At 36.0% G+C, this 21,531-nt stretch overlaps 1 protein-coding gene across 1 annotated transcript in view; it reads right to left on the bottom strand.

Annotated features, from left to right (window-relative positions):
- Positions 1-21,531, bottom strand: part of MTMR2 (myotubularin related protein 2) — a 108,528-nt gene that overhangs the window by 27,822 nt on the left and 59,175 nt on the right. Inside the window, exons 3-8 of the mRNA XM_065881330.1 lie at positions 18,947-19,022; positions 12,468-12,562; positions 12,202-12,312; positions 9,657-9,758; positions 8,505-8,588; positions 277-426 (exon numbers count right to left, since the gene is read on the bottom strand). Coding sequence (XP_065737402.1) covers positions 277-426; positions 8,505-8,588; positions 9,657-9,758; positions 12,202-12,312; positions 12,468-12,562; positions 18,947-19,022 — 618 coding nt within the window. The remainder of the gene's footprint in view (positions 1-276; positions 427-8,504; positions 8,589-9,656; positions 9,759-12,201; positions 12,313-12,467; positions 12,563-18,946; positions 19,023-21,531) is intronic.

Below are 21,531 nucleotides of genomic sequence, written 5' to 3'. Positions count from 1 at the left end.
AGAAATAGTGAATACAGAGCCAACTTTGTTTTCAAGTTAAGAACCATGCAATTCTGTGCAGCTCTCTAATATCCATCTCAAATTCTCCAGAAACGTCTTTAGTCTAAGTCTTTCCTCTGGTTTTAATTTTATTAAATAACACATTCTCTAATATCCCCAGAGAAGACCTGCCACTGTAGCTATTTTTAATCCTGCAACCATTCTCCCATTTGTCATCCTCATCATTATGTGAAGTACAAAAGCAATGGGAAAGTTTCAGCACAGCTTCGCACTTACTGGGATACGGCCCCGTGATCTGAAGGATGCCACTCTCTTTAATTCTTCATCAGGAATATTTGCCGGCACAACCAAGAGGGCAGGGTATGTATCACAAAGCTCATACCGCTCATTTATCTTTGTTATTCTCCAGCTTTCATTTGGAATTCCCTACATGTGAAATAAAACATAAGACAAATTACTGCCCAACAAAAATATTTTAAAACATCAGAACAGAAGCCTCCTATTCAACTTCTCTTTTCTCCACTATCTACCACTTAAGTTGTTGGAATAGTTATTGTCTGCCTGTGGTGACCAGGCTTTTAGGATGACATATTCTAACACAGAGATCTGTGTTCATTTTGGCATTCAATTTTATGTTAATAGATTTATTAAATCATTAAATACTGATTGAGTGTTGGGTCTGTCCTAAGCACATCAAATGAAAAGCAAGGAAACAGTAAGACTGAAAATGTTCTTGTCTTTAAAAAGAACACAGTCTCATACAGTTTGACTGGTGAGTAATTCTGCTGCCATTCATCTAGACAAAGAAATTTCTGAGGGCAGGCACCAAGAGTCCACCAGAATGCTACGTACATGTTTATCACGTATATACCTAAAGTGAATTTTACAGTATTAATAAAATGTTGCTGATGTAAAACATATTAAAAAAAACAAGGAAGTAATAGAAGGCAAAACCATAAAAAAAACAGGCAAGAGAAACACTTAAAACAAGTTTTTAAAAACACACCAATTATTAAACTCATTTGGTCCTTAAATATTTGCCATATTTATAACTAGTATACCACTTCACATATAGGAGTACTTAATAAGACACTTTAAAATTTCCATCCTCCATTCCATAGAAAATAAAGCCATTACATTAAATGGCTGGAATTAAGAAAATACATATATTTTTAATTTTATTACTTCTGACAACTCAATAAACTGAAAAAGACAAAACTGAAAGAAACCAAATTACAGAAAAAAAAACATTTATTGAGCACCTACTATGTGCAGGCACTATGCCAGCAGCCTTTCTCTATCCCTCCCTCCCTCCCCCCCGACCCCTCCACACATATATTACTGTATTCAGGTTTCATTACTGTCCTTTTATAGATGAAGAAATTGTGGCACAAACTGTAACTTGACCAAAGAAAGTTGTAAAGAATTCCACATACATTCTAAAACTATCCTTTTAATTAAAAAAGTACATTGTGCCTCAAGAAAAATTTTACTATCCTGGTTCACAAAATTGTTATAAAAATCTGAAATCAAAGGGCAGGAGGTACTCTCCTTTAAAGGGGTATTTCTAAAGCTGTTGCCAAACACCCAGGAGGATATTAAAATTAAGAAAGGAAAATTCCCTTCCAGTAATCATGTGATAAATATTATCAAGAGTTTCCACCTATCCCTAGCCAAGGTCTCTCTTCATTAATGCCTTAAATACTATTTACCCCATTTAATTAGCCTGGTCCCAACTTGCTTCCTATGATCTACATCTCTCCTTCCCTCCTGCTTTCCTCAACTTTCTAGATAACTGTTCAGGTAAGATCCTTACTTATTTCCAGAAATTAAAAAAAGGTTTAAGTAAGAGATGTTTAAAATAAATGTTCATGCTATAATAAAAAATGTACAATGAAAAAAATGAATTCGTAAGTTTATAGAGGTGGTACTCAACCAAGAAACTTGGATACCACCTCTAACTCTCCCTCACCCTCTACTTCCAATGAATGACTAATTTTTATGATTTTTTTCTTCCAAAAGTGCCTGAAAAAAGTTTGCTCATGTCTCTCAATCTTCACTGTCACTTCCCTAATTCAGGCCATTGTCACTTCCCTAATTCGGGCCATTGTCACTTCTCTTCTGTCCCTCTGCAATCCATTCTCCACACTGCCTCAAAATTCTTTTAAGATGCAAAAGTTAACACATCATTCTTCTGCCTAAAAACTATCAATGGCTACCTATTCCTTTTCATATAAAGTATAGAATCCTTTATGGGACTTGGCAAAGAACTTCACACTCCTGCTTTCCCCAGACTGATCTCTGGCCACTCTAAACTCTAGTCTAGCCTATACCAAACACCTTCAGTTTCCAGATGGCTTCATATTCTATCACCGGAGTACCTGCTCTATTATTCACAATATTCACCACTGTGTATTTTGATTGTTAGTTTACTTCTTTGAATCCTCCATTAAACATATGTTCTTTGGGAGTCAGGAGTGTGTCTTTCTGTTTTAGCCACTAGTACACAGTAGGTGCTACATGAATTTGATGAATGAATGAATATGTGAATCAATAAAATCAATGAACCACAAGGAAGCTCCTACAAGAAGCAAAATTAGTTTCTGAAGTTTTCTTAGAAAATATGGAGTCAAAGCTGAGAGGGTCAGATCTCCTGAGATCCTAGTGTACCATCTTTAACACAGGTAGGTAACTCCCATCTCTCTCTCACTGCCTTCCCATATCCTTGAAAAATCACTACCAGGGAGAACTGTTACCACTGAGGTGGTATCATATTCTTCAGAAAAATGGATGGGTGGGAGTAGAATCATTGACTTAAATTACCTCAATGGCTATTGTCCTCCTCATTCTTAGAGAAGCTGACACACCTAACTGCACTAAAGAAGTGCCTTCCAAGCAGAAAACTGGAGTTGGCTAGTCAGCATATACACTCTTTGTAGACAGTGCTAAAGATATAAGGACAACTGTTGATCTCTGGCATACATCTTTCTTCTCTCCATGCAAATCACTGCCCTTCAGTTAATGTAACCATTTGTCAGTCAATTTACAACCAAATTAAGTGGATTATAGCTTTCCCTAGTTACTTACATTCCAGTTCTGAGGATAAATTCTGTTTTCCTTTACTGTACTTGAGTGCTCTCCAGATTTGTTAAGCAAGGTATCTACCATATGATTATTTCTGCACAAGACCATGCTCATTTTCTATATACTGATTTTTACTATTTTAGCAACTTGATGATTTCTCTTGACCTTATCCACAAATTTCAGGGTCCTCTGTATAATCACTACATGTGTCAAGAGAAAATTAAAGAAATACTCTCTTATACAACAAACAAATGGTTACTAACAGCTTTGCCCATTTAAAAAATATATAATCTAATTTCTTTAGGCACTATAAGGTATAGTTCTACAAATTTAATGTGGCTTTCATTTTGTGTTTCAGCGGCAGCACACAAGAAGCCAACCAATCATGACTTCTGTATTTAGAGCTTTACAATGTAACAAATATAATAATAATCATTTGGATCGATTTCTATGGTTTATAATGTGCCTTTCTGTATATCACTAATCCTTCAAACAATCCTATAAGGCAGTTCCTATCACCAAGTAAAAAATAAAGGCACTGTGACATGAGTGACTCATTCAACAGCACATATCTAAGTGTTAGAGCTAAGCAAGTGCCAGAGGTATGATTCAAAACTGAGTCTTCTAAATGATCTGGAATTAGATTGTGGTGATAGCTGCACAACCTTATGAATATGTTAAAAAACAGTGGTGTAGGGCTTCCCTGATGGCGCAGTGGTTTAGAGTCCGCCTGCCGATGCAGGGGACACGGGTTCGTGCCCCGGTCCGGGAAGATCCCACATGCCGCGGAGCGGCTGGGCCCGTGAGCCATGGCCGCTGAGCCTGCGAGTCCGGAGCCTGTGCTCCACAATGGGAGAGGCCACGACAGTGAGAGGCCCGCGTACTGCAAAAACAAACAAACAAAAAAAAAAACAGTGGTGTACACTTTAAAGTAGAAAATTTTATGGTATGTGAATTATATATCAATTTTAAAGAAAAAAAGAATAGAGAGGCCGTGTGTTTCGAGATGGTATAATCTCCAAAATATGTTAAATGAAAAAGAAGGGTACAGTGTGCACAGAACGCTATTATCTGCTTAAAAAAAATACTGTATACACATTATACAAGCTGTGTAGCATAAAATCTCTGAAAGGATATACGGGTAATGAGTAATATTATTTCCTAATGGGAGAGGAACTGGGATGGCTGGGGAACAATGCTGGCCAGAAGGGAAACCTTCCTTTCAGTATACCCTTTTATACCTTTTGAATTTTATACAGAGTGTGAGTATTACCGCATCCAATTTTTTTTTAATTTAAAAGAAGAAAAAAGGAATACTCTGATGCTTTATCTTTAGTCTCAACATTTATATTAAGAGATTACCCTGAACAGCAAAGGAAAAACCATCAACAAAATGAAAAGGCACCCTATGAAATTGGAGAAAATATTTGCAAACCATATACCTGATATGGCGTTAACATCCAAAATATATAAAGAACTTAAAAGCAACAAAAAATCCGATTAAAAATGAGCAAAGGATCTGAATAAACATTTTCCCAAAGACATACAAATGGCTAGCGAACACACGAAAAGATGCTCAACATCACTCATCATCAGGGAAATGCAAATCAAAACTACAATGAGATATCACCTCACACCTGTTAAAATGGCTAATTACACAGCATTGTAAAGCAATTATACTCCAATAAAGATGTACTAAAAAATAAATGAATAATTTTTAAAGTAAATAAATAAACGATAAAATAAAACGGCTAATCACCAAAAAAACAAGAAATCACAAGTGTTGGCGGGGATGTGCAGAAAAGGGAGCCTTTGTGCAGTGTTGGTGGGAAACAGTAAGGAGGTTCCTCAAAAAATTAAAAATAGAACTACTATATGATCCAGCAATTCCAATTCTGAGTATTTATTCAAAGAAAATGAAAACACTAACTCAAAAAGATATATGCTTCCATTCATTGTAGCATTATTTACAATAGCCAAGATATGGACACAATATAAGTGCTCACTGATGAATAAGAAAATGTGGTGTATATATATATATATATACACATATATGTGTGTGTGTGTATATATAAAGAGAGAGAGAGAGATCTCTATATATAATGGAATTTCATTCAACCACAGAAAGAATGAAATCTTGCCACTTGTGACAACATGGATGGAACCTGAGTGCACAATGTTAAGTGAAATAAGACAGAAAAAAGCAAATATTGTATGACGATCTCACGTATATGTGGAATCTTTAAAAAAAACAAAGCAAGAAAACAAGCTCATAGATAAAGGGAACAAACTGATGGTTGGTTGTTGGAAGTCTGGAAGCAGGAGGTCAGGAGTGGGCGAAATGGTGAAGGGAGCCAAAAGGTACAAGCTTCCAATTATAAAGTAAATGTAAGTCACAGGGATACACTGTACAGCATGGTAACTATAGTTAATACTGTATTGTATATTTGAGAGTTGCGAAGAGAATAAATCTTGAAAGATCTCATCACAAGAAAAAAAAATCCTGTAACTGTTTTTGGTGACACTGTCTAGATGTTAACTATAGACTTACTGTGGTGATCATTTCGCAATATTTATAAATATCAAATCATTATGGTGTACACTTGAAACTAATATAATGTCGTACGTCAATTATACCTCAATGAAAACAAGAAACAAACCGAAGAGATTATCTTCATTTTCTTCAGTAATAAACTTAAATTAAAAAAAAAAAGTCTTCTAACTACACCAAATACAGTGTCCTCTCCACTAGATTTTAACTCAGTTGACTCAAAGTGTCTAACTCTGCAGTACAAAGCCAACAAATTAATCTAGCAAATCAAAGACCATAGAGCATCTGTATCATTCAGTGTAGAGTTCAATGCTGTATTCTGATTACTGCATTTCCTAATCTCATAATTCTCTTTCTGAATGCGTATAGCTGTTCATTTACTCTTTTTTTTCAATTGGAGTATAGCTAATTTACAATATTGTATTAGTTTCAAACGTACAGCAAAGTGATTCAGTTATACATATTTTCTCTGATTTTTTCCATTATAGGTTATTACAAGATATTGAATATAGGTTCTTGTACTATACAGTAAATCACTGTTGTTTATTTTATGTACAGTGGTGTGTATCTGTTAATCCCATACTCCTAACTTATCTCTCCCCCTACCTCTTTCCCCTTTGGTAAACATGAGTTTGTTTTCTATGTCAGTGAGTCTGTTTCTGTTTTGTAAACAAGTTCATCTGTATTACTTTTTTAGTTCCACATATAAGTGATATTATATATTTGTCTTTCTCTGCCTGGCTTACTTCACTCAGTATGATAATCTCTACGTCCATTCACATTGCTGCAAATGGCAATATTTCATTCCTTTTTATGGCTGAGTAATATTGCAGTGTGTGTGTGTGTGTGTGTGTGTGTGTGTGTGTGGTGTGTGTGTACACCACATCTTCTTGATCCATTCATCAGTTGATGAACACTTAGGTTGCTCCCATGCCTTTGCTACTGTAAATAGTGATGCTATGAAACATTAGGGTGCATGTATCTCTTTGAATTAGTTTTCACCTTTTCCAGATCACATGGTAACTCTATTTTTAGTTTTTTAAGGAACCTCCAGACTATTTTCCATAGTGACTATACCAATTTACATTCCCACCAAAAGTGTAGGAAGGTTCTCTTTTCTCCACACCCTCTGCAGCATTAATTTGTAGACTTTTTGATGACGGCCATTCTGACCAGGGTAAGGTGATACTTCATAATAGTTTTGTTTTTTTGTGTGTGTGTGGTACGCGGGCCTCTCACTGTTGTGGCCTCTCCCGTTGCGGAGCACAGGCTCCGGACGCACAGGCTCAGCAGCCATGGCTCACGGGCCTAGCCGCTCTGCAGCATGTGGGATCTTCCCGAACCGGGGCACGAACCCATGTCCCCTGCATCGGCAGGCGGACTCTCAACCACTGCACCACCAGGGAAGCCCTCATTATAGTTTTGAATTGCGTTTCTCTAATAATTGGCAATGTTGAGCCTCTTTTCATGTGATTGTTGGCCTTCTGCATGTCTTTGGAGAAATGTCTATTTAGGTCTTCTGCCCATTTTTTTGATCGGGTTGTTTTTTCACACTCACTCTTCAACTTATTCTTTTTCATATTAATTTCTTTCTTTTCGCTGGACACAGTTATCTCATCTCCTTTCCAAAGTTCTATGTTGAATGCTACTATAACAGATAGCAATTTTTGCCCAGATTCCCAAAGAATATTCTTTATTTTTACAGTTCTACAGACATTTGTTAGATTTTCTGATTGCTTTGCCACCTAATTCTGACACTGGATTTTTGGTTTAGCAAAAATTTTGCAATGTTACGTGTAGACTCTTGGTTTTTAAAAGCTGATCCATTTATTTTGTATTCTGCTTCATATTTTTCCAGCTGATGTTTTTATAACTGAATGGTTTTATAACTAATTTTAAATTTTACTTGCCACATGCAATTGAGCAACAAAATCAGTTTCAAACCATCTGGATATCTTTAGTTCTCTAGTGATGGTTTTTTATTCTTCCTGGCTTTCTGAAACAAACCTAAAAAATTAGAAGCTTTTTAGTAATTAAAATGCAATGTTTAAAATCTAAATATAAAAATCACAGCCTAATGTTTGTCATATTTGAATTCTAGAATAATTTGAATATCACCAAGAAACAATCAATGTGTCTGAAAAATTCTCAAGAATGCACAGTGAACATGTGGAAAGTTAAAAATAAAGACTGTTTTTGGTAGAGTTTAAGTATTGCAGTATAGGAACTCTGGGAAGTGGTATATTGAGGAAGAACAGGGAGAACGATACACTATAACACAGATCTCAAGACAGAATTCTGCTTTAATCTCCTACTGTGGTGAATCACATTATTAGGTTTTCTAATGTTAAGCAAACTCACCTTAGTCATGATGTATCATCTGTTTTGTATACTATCAGATTTGATTTATTAACATTTTATGTAGAAGTGTGTCCTCTGAAAATGTAGAACTTTCAAAATTTTATGTGCAGCTAAATCATAAGTAGTAGAATTATTAGGAAATGTTTTCAGAATTAAATTATAGGATACTCAAAAAGAAAAATCTGAGTGAATAATGCAAATGACATACAAAAACATTACAATGTAAATATATTTACAATTTTATTTTTATAATTATTAAACATTTTTTCAATAAACTGATTTACTTGTAAACGCTCAGATAAGTAAAGATTCATGAAAGATCATTGGCATAGTCTGAAAAGCTGTTTAAAGAAACTGAAAGGCAATCAAAAAAATCAAGATTAGCCTTTATTAAAAAACAACAACAAAAACCACAAAACTATATAAAGCTGTTCACTTCTATCCATGAACATTTTGTTGTAATGAAAAGAATACAGAATATTGAAATTCAAAAAAAAAAAGTACTTACCTGCCTTCTATACTCTAAAAGAGAGTCATATAGCTTCCACCCGTTTTCAGGAAATACTTCTTTGTACTCAAAAGCAAAAAGAGGCTACAAAAAGTAAAGAGTTAATAGCTAAAAAAGACATTTAAGAAGGTAATGAATCAGAAATGTAACCTTATCATAGCCCAAGTTTTCATTTACTTATCTGTAAGGATATTTAGTATTGATATTCTTCTCTATATTGTTGTTTTAGCTTTTGTTTTATAATTTTGAAAACTTACTTTTTTTTATATTTTCAAGCACAGAAAAGCACAAAGGTCTGCCACCAAGATTTATCAAATGCCAACATATCACCATGTTTCCTTCAGATATCTTTGGTAGCTGTTTTAGGTTTACTTCTAAATAATGAAAGATATTACATAAAAAAGACATCTTCTGATATAATTAATTAGTTTGACATCATAGATATCAGCAGTTAAGCAGCTTTAAGGATTATGCTACATTTTCTAAAACATACTGAATAAACTTTTTAATTTGGGGCTTGCAATCTGTACCAAAACAGAAACTTTAATTTATCATTAATGTAGACAGAATAGCAGGAACAACTATGATGATAAACATTCAAACTCGAGTCAGAAGACCAGGATTGATTCTAAATTTTACTTCTTACTAACTACGCCACTGAGTCAATTGTTTACCTGCTCCTGGTTTCAACTTTAAAATACGGATAAATAATATTTAGCACCATAGGGCTACTGCAGAAGTTAGAATATATAAAATAAATGAGGAAACCTAGTACTGTTAATAGCACACAGTAGGAACTCAGTTCTAAGTATTTATCCACCCTTCCCTCCTGAAATTGCTAGACTTAACTCTCGGCTCTCAATTAAAAAGATTTCATATCCTAATGAAAACCACATACAGCTTTTCATCATGGAAATACCCTGGATAGAAAGATCATATAATGATAGAATGTCAGTCTGCAGGGATGGACCTCAGAAATCAGCTAGTCCAGCTTCCTCATTTTATACCTTAAAAAGCTGGTCCTATAGATTAAACCTAAACTAGACATCTGGCAAAGTGGGACTGTAAACAGAGAGATTCTAAATAGCCTAGTTTCTTGACACTACACCAATAATTATAATATAACTTTTACAAAGATGAGAAACCTCTTACCAGGTTATTAGAGACAGGAAATGCATATTTCATTAGATTCTCAAATATAGATCTTCTTGTTCGCCCCTCAGGTTTATGAGCAAACCGTAAGTTCCGGATATCCTAGAAAAGAGTTATGATCCAAGTCACCTATCATTGTTTGTTCACTTTTTATTTAATGAACAAATAAGGCAACTATTTGTTCATTAAATAAAAAGTGAATGAATGTGGGATACAAAAATAGACAACAGCTCCTGGAGGCAGGGAAATTACAATGCCTTATTGAGAGAAACAAAAATAAACACAAGACACTCTGATACAAGGCAGAATTCAGAGGACAGAAAATTTCCCTCTGCTTATGAACAAAAGATAGGCCACTGAAGGAGCCAGCATCTCATGTAGGCACTGGAGATTAGAGATACTATATCTGAAGTCATGATATTACATGGCTGATACACACTATCAACATTATGCCCTGGGACTTCCCTGGTGGTCCAGTGGTAAAGAATCTACCTTCCAATGCAGGGGACGCGGGTTGATCCCTGGTCAGGGAACTAAGACTCCACATGCCACGGGGCAACTAAGCCCCCTCGCCACAACTACTGAGCTCGCGTGCCTCAACTAGAGAGCCCGCTTGCCGCAAACTACAGAGCCCACGCGCTCTGGAACCCCCACGCTACAACTACAGAGCCCACATGCCACAACTAGAGAAGAGAAAACCTGTACACCACAACTAGAGAGAAGCCCACACACCGGAACAAGAGATCCCGCGTGCCTCAACGAATATCCCACATGCCGCAACTAAGACCCAACACAGCCAAAAATAAATTAAATAAACCTTAAAAAAAAAATTATGTCCTTTCCCTGTGAAAGCCCAATGTCTGTTATGAATTTCCCTATTAAAAACCTGATTAGCTGTTGTTACATTTCATAAATGTCTTCATTCCCATTATGCTTGGTGATCATTTGCCTATTTATAATCCCTTGCCAGGACTCATTTCCATTGGATCTTCAATTCATAAGGCTCCTGCTACTAGACTGATAGAACCAAACTCTGCCTAAAGGTCTTCCTCCAGTCCACATCCCAAGTTCTTCAACTATCTACTAGCAAAAACTCTGAATAGTTTGACTGATATCATCCAGGCTCTAAAGTCAGATCTAAAGAGCAAAATTCCCTTCCCTTATTTGTTCTCAAGCAGTTTTCTATGCTCAGGCTGAATGTAGATATTCATGTTCCAATTTACTGAGATCTGAACAGCTCTAAGAAAATAAACGGGATTATGAATAATTTCAAGACTATTCATTTTATTTAAGTGGTTTCATCTAGACAGAATTCAAAATAGCTTTATTCCACTGCATCCTGTAAAATTGAGCACACAGACACTCCACTACAATGCACCTACAGAACATGAACAAGTAGAACATTTTATTATAAATCTGATCCAAAATTAGAATGCCAGCTCTACCACCTTTTAAAACAAATGTGTGAGAACCTAAGCTGATACTTTGTTTTTCATCAGTAAATATCTTTACAACAAATAGAGATATTCATAATCAGTCTGTTAAACAGAGCTCTCCAAAAGTACCATAGCAGGGGCCCTACAAATGTTTGGGTTTATTGATAATGGTCTTGTTCTATGGAAAAAGTTATATTTAAAATGATCAAAATTTCAGTCACCCTCTTTCATGTCCTCTTATATTCTATGCTCTATTTACTCTTTAGACCACAGAAGAGCAATCAGGAGACAATGTGCCTGTCACACAACTGACAGCTATTATACTCTTAGAGCCCTTCCAACTATAATGGAAAACCACACAAATAATTACTAAGTCATTAGCTTTAATACTAGATTCATAAAGCTTCTAAGACTGTCATGAGAAAGGATCTTGAAAGTTACGCATATGCTGTTGCTTTTACTCTTCTGGCACTCGCAGAACAGCAAAAGAAAGGAAAAAGATGATCTAGAAGTGAGATGTACACAGCTGTTAATTAGGCTATATAGTAAGGAGAACAGTGACCTTAGAAGTGGCAATGGTATTAAATATTTATGACTGAATGTTAAGATTATAACAATCTAACTCTCATTCAAGTATCAATGCAATTAAGGAATACTAGTTAGATAAGAAAATACAGAAGGTCTATAACATGAAGTTTTCCTCACCATAGTTTTAGAAGCAGAAAAACTATGAGAACTAGAAATAGGAAAGAGAGGTGATTGTATCACAATCAGTTCCTCCACTACAAAGTACTATGAGCCTTAACTGCTAAGAGCCTTATGTTTCTAATTTGTAAATTAAAGGTAATCATGTCCATCATGCTTACTTCAAGATTTTTATGAGGCTCAAAAATGAAATAATGAATGTGAGAGTACTTTGTGTTCAGTCCAAAAAATTCAAGTCTAATTCATGACCAATCACCTTTTTATTACTCCTAAATGTTGTTTTCTTCTACCAGAATGACACTTCTAGCGTGAAATCCATTTGATATTTTGGGAGTTTCTAAAATATCTATTTAATAGAAAGCTTTTCAAGCAAAAAAAAATTGCATACGTATTACAACATTTACCTTGCACACAGTTTCAAGTCCGTAAGAGTTTTCACCTCGACTAGAAGCACCACCAATTTTTTCTACTCTACTTATAACACCAAGAGAAGCATCTAAAACAAATGGGGGATCCTAAAGGAAGGAAAAAAAAATTAAAACTGAGCAACTGATACCGTACAATTATAGCTGAGAAAAATATTAACTAGAAATGCTTTAATTAACAATGACCAAAGATGAACAAACGACATACAGATGTACATATAAAAATCTGATCCAACAAGCCTTACCCGTTCCATGCTTTTGAAATATAACCTGTAATTCGTAACAGTCAGAGTTCCTCGTACAGCACCAGTGAATGGACATATATAAGTTACATCTTTGGCTGAAAAGGAAAAGAGCCCACAATTTACTATACATTGTGCACTATTAAAAAACTGCACTATCATCTTTTCACAAACAAAACTTAAAAGAATTGATTGCTAGTCTAAATTATGATCAAAAAAATCACAGAATCAGTGATTCAAAGAGACCTCAAATGCCAAATCCAAGCTTCTAACCACACACTAATCCGGGGAAGGAATGTAGAATAAATGGGAAGGACTGAAGAAGCAGACGGGCATCCTTCACCCTGAGACAGACACAAGGAAACAAAGATGGCCACTCTCCCTGATGGACAGACGAGGTGTGGCAGTTGGAGTAGTGAGTGGAGGAGTAGTGGTAAAGGTGGGAACAACAGTAAATGTCTCAAGTCACAGTCACCAAACATCTAATCATAGTTCCTAGCTCATCGCTCCAATCTGCTGGTCTTCTTCTGGCCACAGTCTAGTGTGTCACCATTCCTCTAACTATACGATACCTAAAACATAATAACAGAAACTCCTGACCTGATTATATTTATACAGAAAATGAAACATATATGAAATAGATTCTTAGAAAAAATAACAGTACAATAAGAGGGTATTATATTCCTGACCGAGCAACAGATGTCAAACTTCATAGAGAAATAATCACAAGCATTGTTTAATTAAATGATAAATGATGAATCTATACAGTATTATCGCTTTTTAAAACGTGTTAATTAAGCAGGGTAACTCAGCTACCACCAGCTCAAAATAATATTTAATATGGTAGAGTTCATATGCCCAATACAAAGGTTTTTTTGTGTCTTAGAACATTCATAAATCCCTGCTATGTCATTACTGTAGCAAAGCAGCAGATAAAGGAACATCTTCATTGTTCCAAGAAACTAAGGCACAATTAGGAGCAAAAGATTTCTAAGAATGTTTCAAGGGGCTTCCGGGAAAACTTAGGAACATGAAATATGTTTAATAAGGTATTGCAACTTCCTTGACTTTGCTTTCTATTCCTCACTTTGAAGGACTGACCGCTTTGTATGGAATTTGAAATGAGACTGATCTTCCAACAAACATTTCTAACCTTCAAAATAGCTCCCTTGGGAATGTTCAAGTATGAGCTAAATTATTTGAATCATTGTTTCCAATGCATTTCCAATGCTTCATTCAGAGGGAAGCTATTAAAATTAAATAAACCAATCATTATAGAAAGATACATAAGCTTGCCTTGCAGACATTTTCTTGCCCTTATGAATTTTTATCTCAACTGGGAAAGCTTTATTCAATGTTACTAAAGACATTTCTTGATTTTTTCCAGAGCCAATTTTCTTCACTCACACAAGAAAATCAGTCTTATTATTCTATATTCTACTACAGGATATGTCCCTCTTAGTCCCAGCCCAAAGTTTTTGTTACAACTTCCTTTATTCTAAAATCATGAAAGTGCTTCCAAAATTAAAAGTACTCTACTAGATACCGGGTTGGCCAAAAAGTTCATTTGGTTAATGAATACGTTATTCAATAAAGCTCTTGATGAAAATTACTTACAACCGAACGAACTTTTTGGCCAACCCAAGGGTTTATAGCTATGTTGCTATTATCATCATTAGGCTTGGCTTTGCTCTGTCCCTTTTATCCTTTTTCGTCAGGCTGGTGGCAGCTAAGTCACTCTGAAGAGAGAATTTATGCCTAGCAGAGTTTGTACCAAGTAGAAGAGACTGTGATTAAGAATCTTAACCAGAGCGAACGACCAATAGTAACAACCAGCACTGACAGCCTAGCACTTCAGAATTTATAAAGTACTTTTTACCTGAGTACCTCCCTTAACCTTCAAAACAACCTTTAAATATAAAACCTCTAATTACCTACAATTTTTAGATGAGAATACCAGGGCTCAGAGAAGTAAAACAAATTGTCTAATGTTTCAAAACCAGTAACTGCTAAGATTAGGACTCGAATGCAATTCCTATGACTGCAAATTCAAATTTCCTTCCACCACATCATGCAAAGCTAAGCCACTCAAGTAGCACAGTCTGTCTCTGGTGTTAAAGGGTGAAATACTGCCGTCTGGGGCCATCTCTACTGCTGATGTGCGCAGGCCACAATATCCTGAGACTGTTGCTGCCACTGGTAAAGCATTCTGCTGATGTTCCTAACACTACTCTTTCAAACAATGTCTAAACTGCAGATTTACATTAGACCAACTAAGAATGTCTTTTCTATATGAAGTAATACAGTCAAGGTTACCAGCCTTATCCTTTGTATTACATTTCATTTTCTGAAGAATAATCAAGTCTATACAGATGACTTTGAATCAGAATATTTTATTTAATATATTAGCTATTCCTCTAAATTTCGCAATACTGATACTGCCTAGTGGTACCAAAAGAGCTTAGGTTTACCAATCCTCTCAAATTATCCCTGAGCTCACAAAGAATCAATAATAGTTTCCATGAGGCAGACCAAAATGACTTTGAGAATACATATCTATAAGGATGTAAAATATATACAAATAAATGCAATATATGAGAGCATGCAATCTGTGCAGAAAGAGAGGCACAAAAACATACTCTAAGTAATACAAAGAAGGAAAGTCCATTAAGTTATGGGATCGGAGAAGGTTCAAGGAACACAGCCATGTGAGTTGTGCCCCAGTGGTTGGTATCCTTTTAATGGGTAGAGATGTTGATACAGCACTCAATGCAGAGAAGAACCTAAACTAAAATACAGAAGAAAGTAACTATTTGGACAAGGTAAGTACATAGTCTGGATCTCTCTAATTTATATATCACATTCTCTTCATTCCTTCTCAATTTCCCTCCCTGGTTCCTCTTCTACCATTTACCAAAGCTATATTCTTGGCCCTCTTTTTACTCCATACATTCTCTGGGTTATTTTCCTCCTTTCATTTTCAACTAATATCCATATTCTGGTGATTCCAAAATATGTACTTCCAGCCCTGCTCTCTCTCCCAAACTCCTACAAGTTTCTCATAGGTACCTGAAATTCAATGTACATAAATATTATACCAAGGGCTCATGAAAATGAAAGAAAAAGATATCATTTAAGAAATTTTTAGAGATTACTCCTCTGGATCTGTTAACTGATTGAATGTCAGAGTTCAGAAAAAAAGAGCAGCTGATGGGGCTTCCCTGGTGGCGCAGTGGTTGAGAGTCCCCCTGCCGATGCAGGGGACACGGGTTCGTGCCCCGGTCTGGGAAGATCCCACATGCCGCAGAGCGGCTGGGCCTGTGAGCCATGGCTGAGCCTGCGCGTCCGGAGCCTGTGCTCCACAACGGGAGAGGCCGTAACAGTGAGAGGCCCGCGTACCACAAAAAAAAAAAAAAGAAAAGAAAAGGAGTAAATTTAGAGATAAAGGTGATGACAGTTTTGGAGATGCTGAGCATAAGGGATATCTACAGAATATCCAAGGGCATGTGTCTACGACACAGGCATTTGTTTTATACGTATTAAGACAGAGGTTCACACTAGAAGTAACAAATTTTGGAGTCATCAGTAAATACATGGTAGGTAAAGCTACTAATTTAGATATGATCAACTAAAAAGAGCAAATAAGGGCTTCCCTGGTGGCGCAGTGGTTGAGAGTCCGCCTGCCGATGCAGGGGACACGGGTTCGTGCCCCGGTCTGGGAGGATCCCACATGCCGCGGAGCGGCTGGGCCCGTGAGCCATGGCCGCTGGGCCTGCGCGTCCGGAGCCTGTCCTCCGCAACGGGAGAGGCCACAGCAGTGAGAGGCCCGCGTAACGCATAAAAAAAAAAAAAAAAAAAAAAAAAAAAAAGAGCAAATAAGAGAGCAAAGGGAAATGAGTCAAGGATGAAGTTCTAACTGGAGTGTTGCTATCTAAAGGAGAGGAAGAGAACAAAAGAGATTGAGTGGTAACTTGAAAATCTTTCATAAGGTCATTTATCATAGTGGAAATAGCATATGCTTTAGTCTCAGAAGAGGGAAAAAAAATTATCTCAATGCTAGCTATAACTTTACTAGCTAGGTAGTCTGCCTATGCCTTAGTTTCTTCATCTACAAAATGGGATTAATATCTTCCTCAGAAGATCACTGTGAGGATGATTAAATGAGACAGTAAGCACTTAATAGTGATAACTACTGTTATTATATAATATCCAGTGGTAATAACACATAACACCTAACTTAGTAGGTAGATCAGCAGAACAAGCTTAGGATACCTGAGGTGAGTGGGGGGGGAAAAGGAATGTGGAGGTATTCAATTAAGAATTAAAAGAAAGAAGAGAGAAATGCTAAGTGTGAAGGAACTAAATATACCTCAGGCAATAACAACACATTTAAGGGATAGGTCCCCTTTGGCTTGCTTATTTTTACACAAGGAAATGACATGTGACCAGGGGAAATTATGCATTTATTAAGTGCTTTTTAAAATTATGATTGATAATCAAATGAAAGGTGGTGTTTACTTTGACTGAAAAACCATATACTGTATTCTCCTATATATTACTTTATTTCTCAAAAGCTATGAGTATTTTCTTTTAATGACTGAATAATATTCCATTGTATATATATATAAACATACCACATCTTTTTTTCAATCATCTTACGTTATTTCTTTACAGAGTTCTTTTACGAACACAAGCATACAATTTTTTCTTTTCTTCTTTTTTTTAATTGAGGTATAGTTTCTGTACCATATTATGTAAGCTATAGGTGCACATATGGCGATTCACAATTTTTAAAGGTTTTATTCCATTATAGTTGTTCTAAAATACTGGCTATATTCCCTGTGTTGTACAATATAGCCTTGTAGCTTATTCTATACCTAACAGTTTGTACCTCTTAATCTCCTACCCCTATATTGCCCCTCCCCGCTTCCCTCACCCCACCTGTGACCACTAGTTTGTTCTCTATATCTGTGAGTCTGCTTCTTTTTTGTTATATTCACTAGTCTGTTGTACTTTTTAGATTCTACATATAAGAGATATCATACAGTATTTGTCTTTCTTTATTTCACCTAGCATAATGACCTCCAAGTCCATCCATGTTGCTGCAAATGGTAAAATTTCACCTTTTTATGGCTGAGTAATATTCCATTTTACACACACACACACACACACACACACACACACACACACGCCACAGCTTCTTTATCCATTCATCTATTGACACTTAGGTTGCTTCCATATCTTGGAAACTGTAAAGAATGCTGCTATGGACACTGGGGTGCATGTATCTTTCTGAATCAGTGTTTTGGGGGGTTTTTTTCCACCCAGGAGTGGAACTGCTGGGTCACACGGCAGTTCTATATACACCTCATCTTCTTTATCCATTCCTCTGTTAATGGACACCTAGAAAAGAATGAAATCTTGCCATCTGCAAGAACATGAATAGACCTGGAGGGTATTATATTTAATGAAGTAAGTCAGACAGAGAAAGACAAACACCGTACCATTTATGTATACATGGAATTAAGAAAACAAAGGAACAAATATAACAAAACAGAAACAGATACAGAGAACAAACTAGTGGTTACTAGAGGGTAGAGAGGTGGGGAAAGGGGCAAAACAGGTAAAGGGGATTAAGAAGTATAAACTACCAAGTGTAAAATAAATAATCTACAAGGATGTAATGTGCAGCACAGGGAATATAGTCAATATTTCATAACAACTTTGCATGTTGTGCACTCTATAAAAATATCAAATTACTATGCTGTATACCTGAAACTAATACGGTAAATCAACTATACTTCAATAAATAAATAAACATCTTAAAAATTTAAAAAGCTATGGGTATTTTGTAGATCACCACGCAAGGGGAACAAAATAAAAGCATGAGGACCAAAAAATAGCTTAAAAGTATGTTTCCAGTTTCCAGTCCATACAATAAGTTAATGCTTAGTTATTTAGGCTGGACAAAGAAAGGCACCTACATGCAAACGGCTTGCTTTGCAATGGCGATGAAATATATTTATCCAAAATTGACAAATTTATTCAGAGTAGGAAAAAATAAAGAAGCAGAGAGAATGTGCTTTAAGAAAAATTACTTGTACAAAGTGACAATTCAATTTTTTTATCTATGCAACCCACTATCTTAACTGCAGTAATTCAAAATAATGAAATTTACTTTCACAAAATTCAGCAACAGTTTTTAAAATAAGTCACCTACTTTCAGTGAAAGTAAAGCAAACCAGAAAAGCAGCAGAATATCATTCAACTTTCATGTTTCCCAGTAGTCCAAATCCAAACACAACCAACAGGTCTAGACTTAAGCTTACAGAACACACTGGATGCTGGGAAGGCTGGCAGTAATGAGTCCACCAAACAGGAGGTGTCTAGGCAGTGAGCCTGTTCTCTGTACATTCAGAGTACTAAATAGTCTGTACAGTCACAAAGGAGGAGGAAATTCGACAAAAAATACCATTACAGACCCATGTCTTTAATATTTTCTCCTGGAAGTAAGGGTGGTTCTTCCATTTCTGCTAATTTGTTAGACTCCCTCAGGACCTGGATTGGAAAGGGGAGGACAGAGCAAGAAAAGAAACATTTTTTTATTCAAAGGCTAATTTTTTACTCAAATTTCAACTGTGTATGATTGGTCTTATTTAAAGTTATAAACTATATCACATATACTGCTTTAAATCAAATTATAAAGACTATAATGCTGGCATGTGTAACATGTGAAGTTGCTGTTTTTCTACAAACATGTACTGAGTGCCTCCTCTGTATAAGGTACTACACAAAACACTACGTTTTCTCACTGACTCCTACAACAGCCCTGTAAGGGTAGGTATTATCATCCTCATTTCCTAGATGAGGAAAAAGAGGCCAGAACTAACTTGTTCAAGATCCTATAGCTAAAAAGTGCGTGGGCGCGCAACTGTCATATGCTAAATATCGCAATTGTAATATGCTAAATATCGCAACTGTTGTATGCTAAATATCGCAACTGTCGTATGCTAATATCGCAATTGTCGTCATCGTCGTATGCTAGATACATCCCGCTAACTGCCAAAAGCCTCCCCTTTCACCTCTTTCACTGCTAAACAATAACCTTCACTGTCGCCAGTCCTTTACCTCCCATTAATTCCTCAACCTTCTGCAATCTGGCTTTGCGACCTAACCCAACCCCTTCCAGGGAACCTGCTTTCTCCCCAATAACCTCCTCAGTATTAAAGACAATGGGTATTTCTCAGTCTTTATTTCTATCTCCTAGCTACATGTGATACTATCTGCACTTGCCTGCTTCTTGAAAGTACACTCTCCTGGCTAAACTCTTCCTTCTCTGGCCATTCTTTTTCAATGACCTTTATATGCCCTTTTCTCAACCCTCCCTATTTCTTCAAGGTTCGTCCATTTCTCACTTTACTCACTTCCTGTTGATTTCATACCTTATCTATGACATTACCTAACTTCAGTCTACATTGTCAGCTGAGATTTTTCTTGGACTCTAGTTCCATACATCCAACTGCTTAATGCTCCTCTCCATCTAGATGTCTCACAGACAATGTGTACTCAACAGATTTAAAATTGATCTGTGTTCCATACTTAGCAAGAGGCACTACCATCCATTTGGTTGTCCTAGCCTGTCTGGGGGGGAGGGCGGAGCAGTGGTCTCTGTGAGCAGACTCAGGCCTTCTACTTCAACCTCGATTTGTTTCATTAGACTGAGAACCAATACTACTAGAAAAAAGATTCTCAATTTTTTTTTTAAATAGCTTTTGACTTTTATTTCCTTCCATCCAAAAAGTAGACTTAAGAGTCCTCAAAAGAAGGTAAAAGGGAGAAAATACAAGGCATTACCACTGCCTTAAAGGTCACCTTCTGCAGGCCGTCAAAACTGAGTTAGATGTCTGCCATGCGTGAGCTCCTATCTGGCACTTACCACACCACTCTAATTGCCTGTCTTCTTCCGTACTAGACCCCTAGAGAAGAGATACCATAACTTATACAATTTTGAACTCCCAATAAAAATATAACACGAGGCACATATGTAATTTTAATTGTCTTATAGTCACATTAGAAAAAGAAAAAAGTCAAAAATTGGTTTTAATAACATATTTTATTAAATCTAGTAAGTCAAAACTATTGTCATTTCAACACATAATAAATATTTTTAAGTATTAATGAGATATTTTATATTCTTTTATTCATACTAAGCTTTCAAAATCCAGAGTATGTTTTATACTTCTAGCACATCTCAACCAGACCAGGCGCATTTCCAGTGTTCAATAGCCATCTATCTAGTGGTGCCCATATTGGCAGCACTAATGCAATAAATCTAATTCTTACTGATAGTCAAGTCATTCCCTAGTTTAAGTTAGGTGCTGAGGGAGGATTACACAAAAGGGTTAGACATTACTGCCACAGCCCAATGCTCACCTAAGGCAAATAAAGGAAGAACTACAAAGAACAAATTACTTCTGTTCAATAAATTTGCAATCTAAACAAATTCATTCTTTTGAAAATTTTAAAATTTATTTCAGAAAGATACCTTAGTGCAATACCTAAAGAACTAAAATATATACACACATACATACTTTGTTAATATTCCACATTCTAAAACTCAAAAAACGTCATATTTTTGAATGGTATCTCATTGCCAGTTCCTGATATAGTCGTTTATGCAGTCATAAAAGAAACGTAAGAAAAAAGGAAGAGAGAGAAGTAGGGAATGAAGGAGAAAGGGCGAGTCCATGAAGATGCAGAAAAACAGGATAAAAACCTGCACTATGCAAATATATAGACTTCCTGGCTTCAAATCCTGACTGTGCTATATGTTAGCTAAGTACTCTTAGACAAGTGTTCAACTTCTTTATGCCTCATTTTTTCCACCTATAAAATGGTGATAAGTACAGTATGCCACAAAAGGGCTGTTATAACTTAAATGAGTTAATACACTTAAAGCATTTACATCAGTGTTGACACAAAATATATACTTAATAAGTATTTTCTATTTATAGAAATAATAATAGTAAAATTAATAATAATAGTAAAAATTTAGACTAACAAGATT

Source organism: Phocoena phocoena, chromosome 8, assembly GCF_963924675.1.
Source record: "Phocoena phocoena chromosome 8, mPhoPho1.1, whole genome shotgun sequence".
Classification (NCBI taxonomy): Eukaryota; Metazoa; Chordata; class Mammalia; order Artiodactyla; family Phocoenidae; genus Phocoena; species Phocoena phocoena.
Note: the sequence above shows the minus strand (reverse complement) of the source record. Positions and strands in the feature narration are given on the sequence as shown.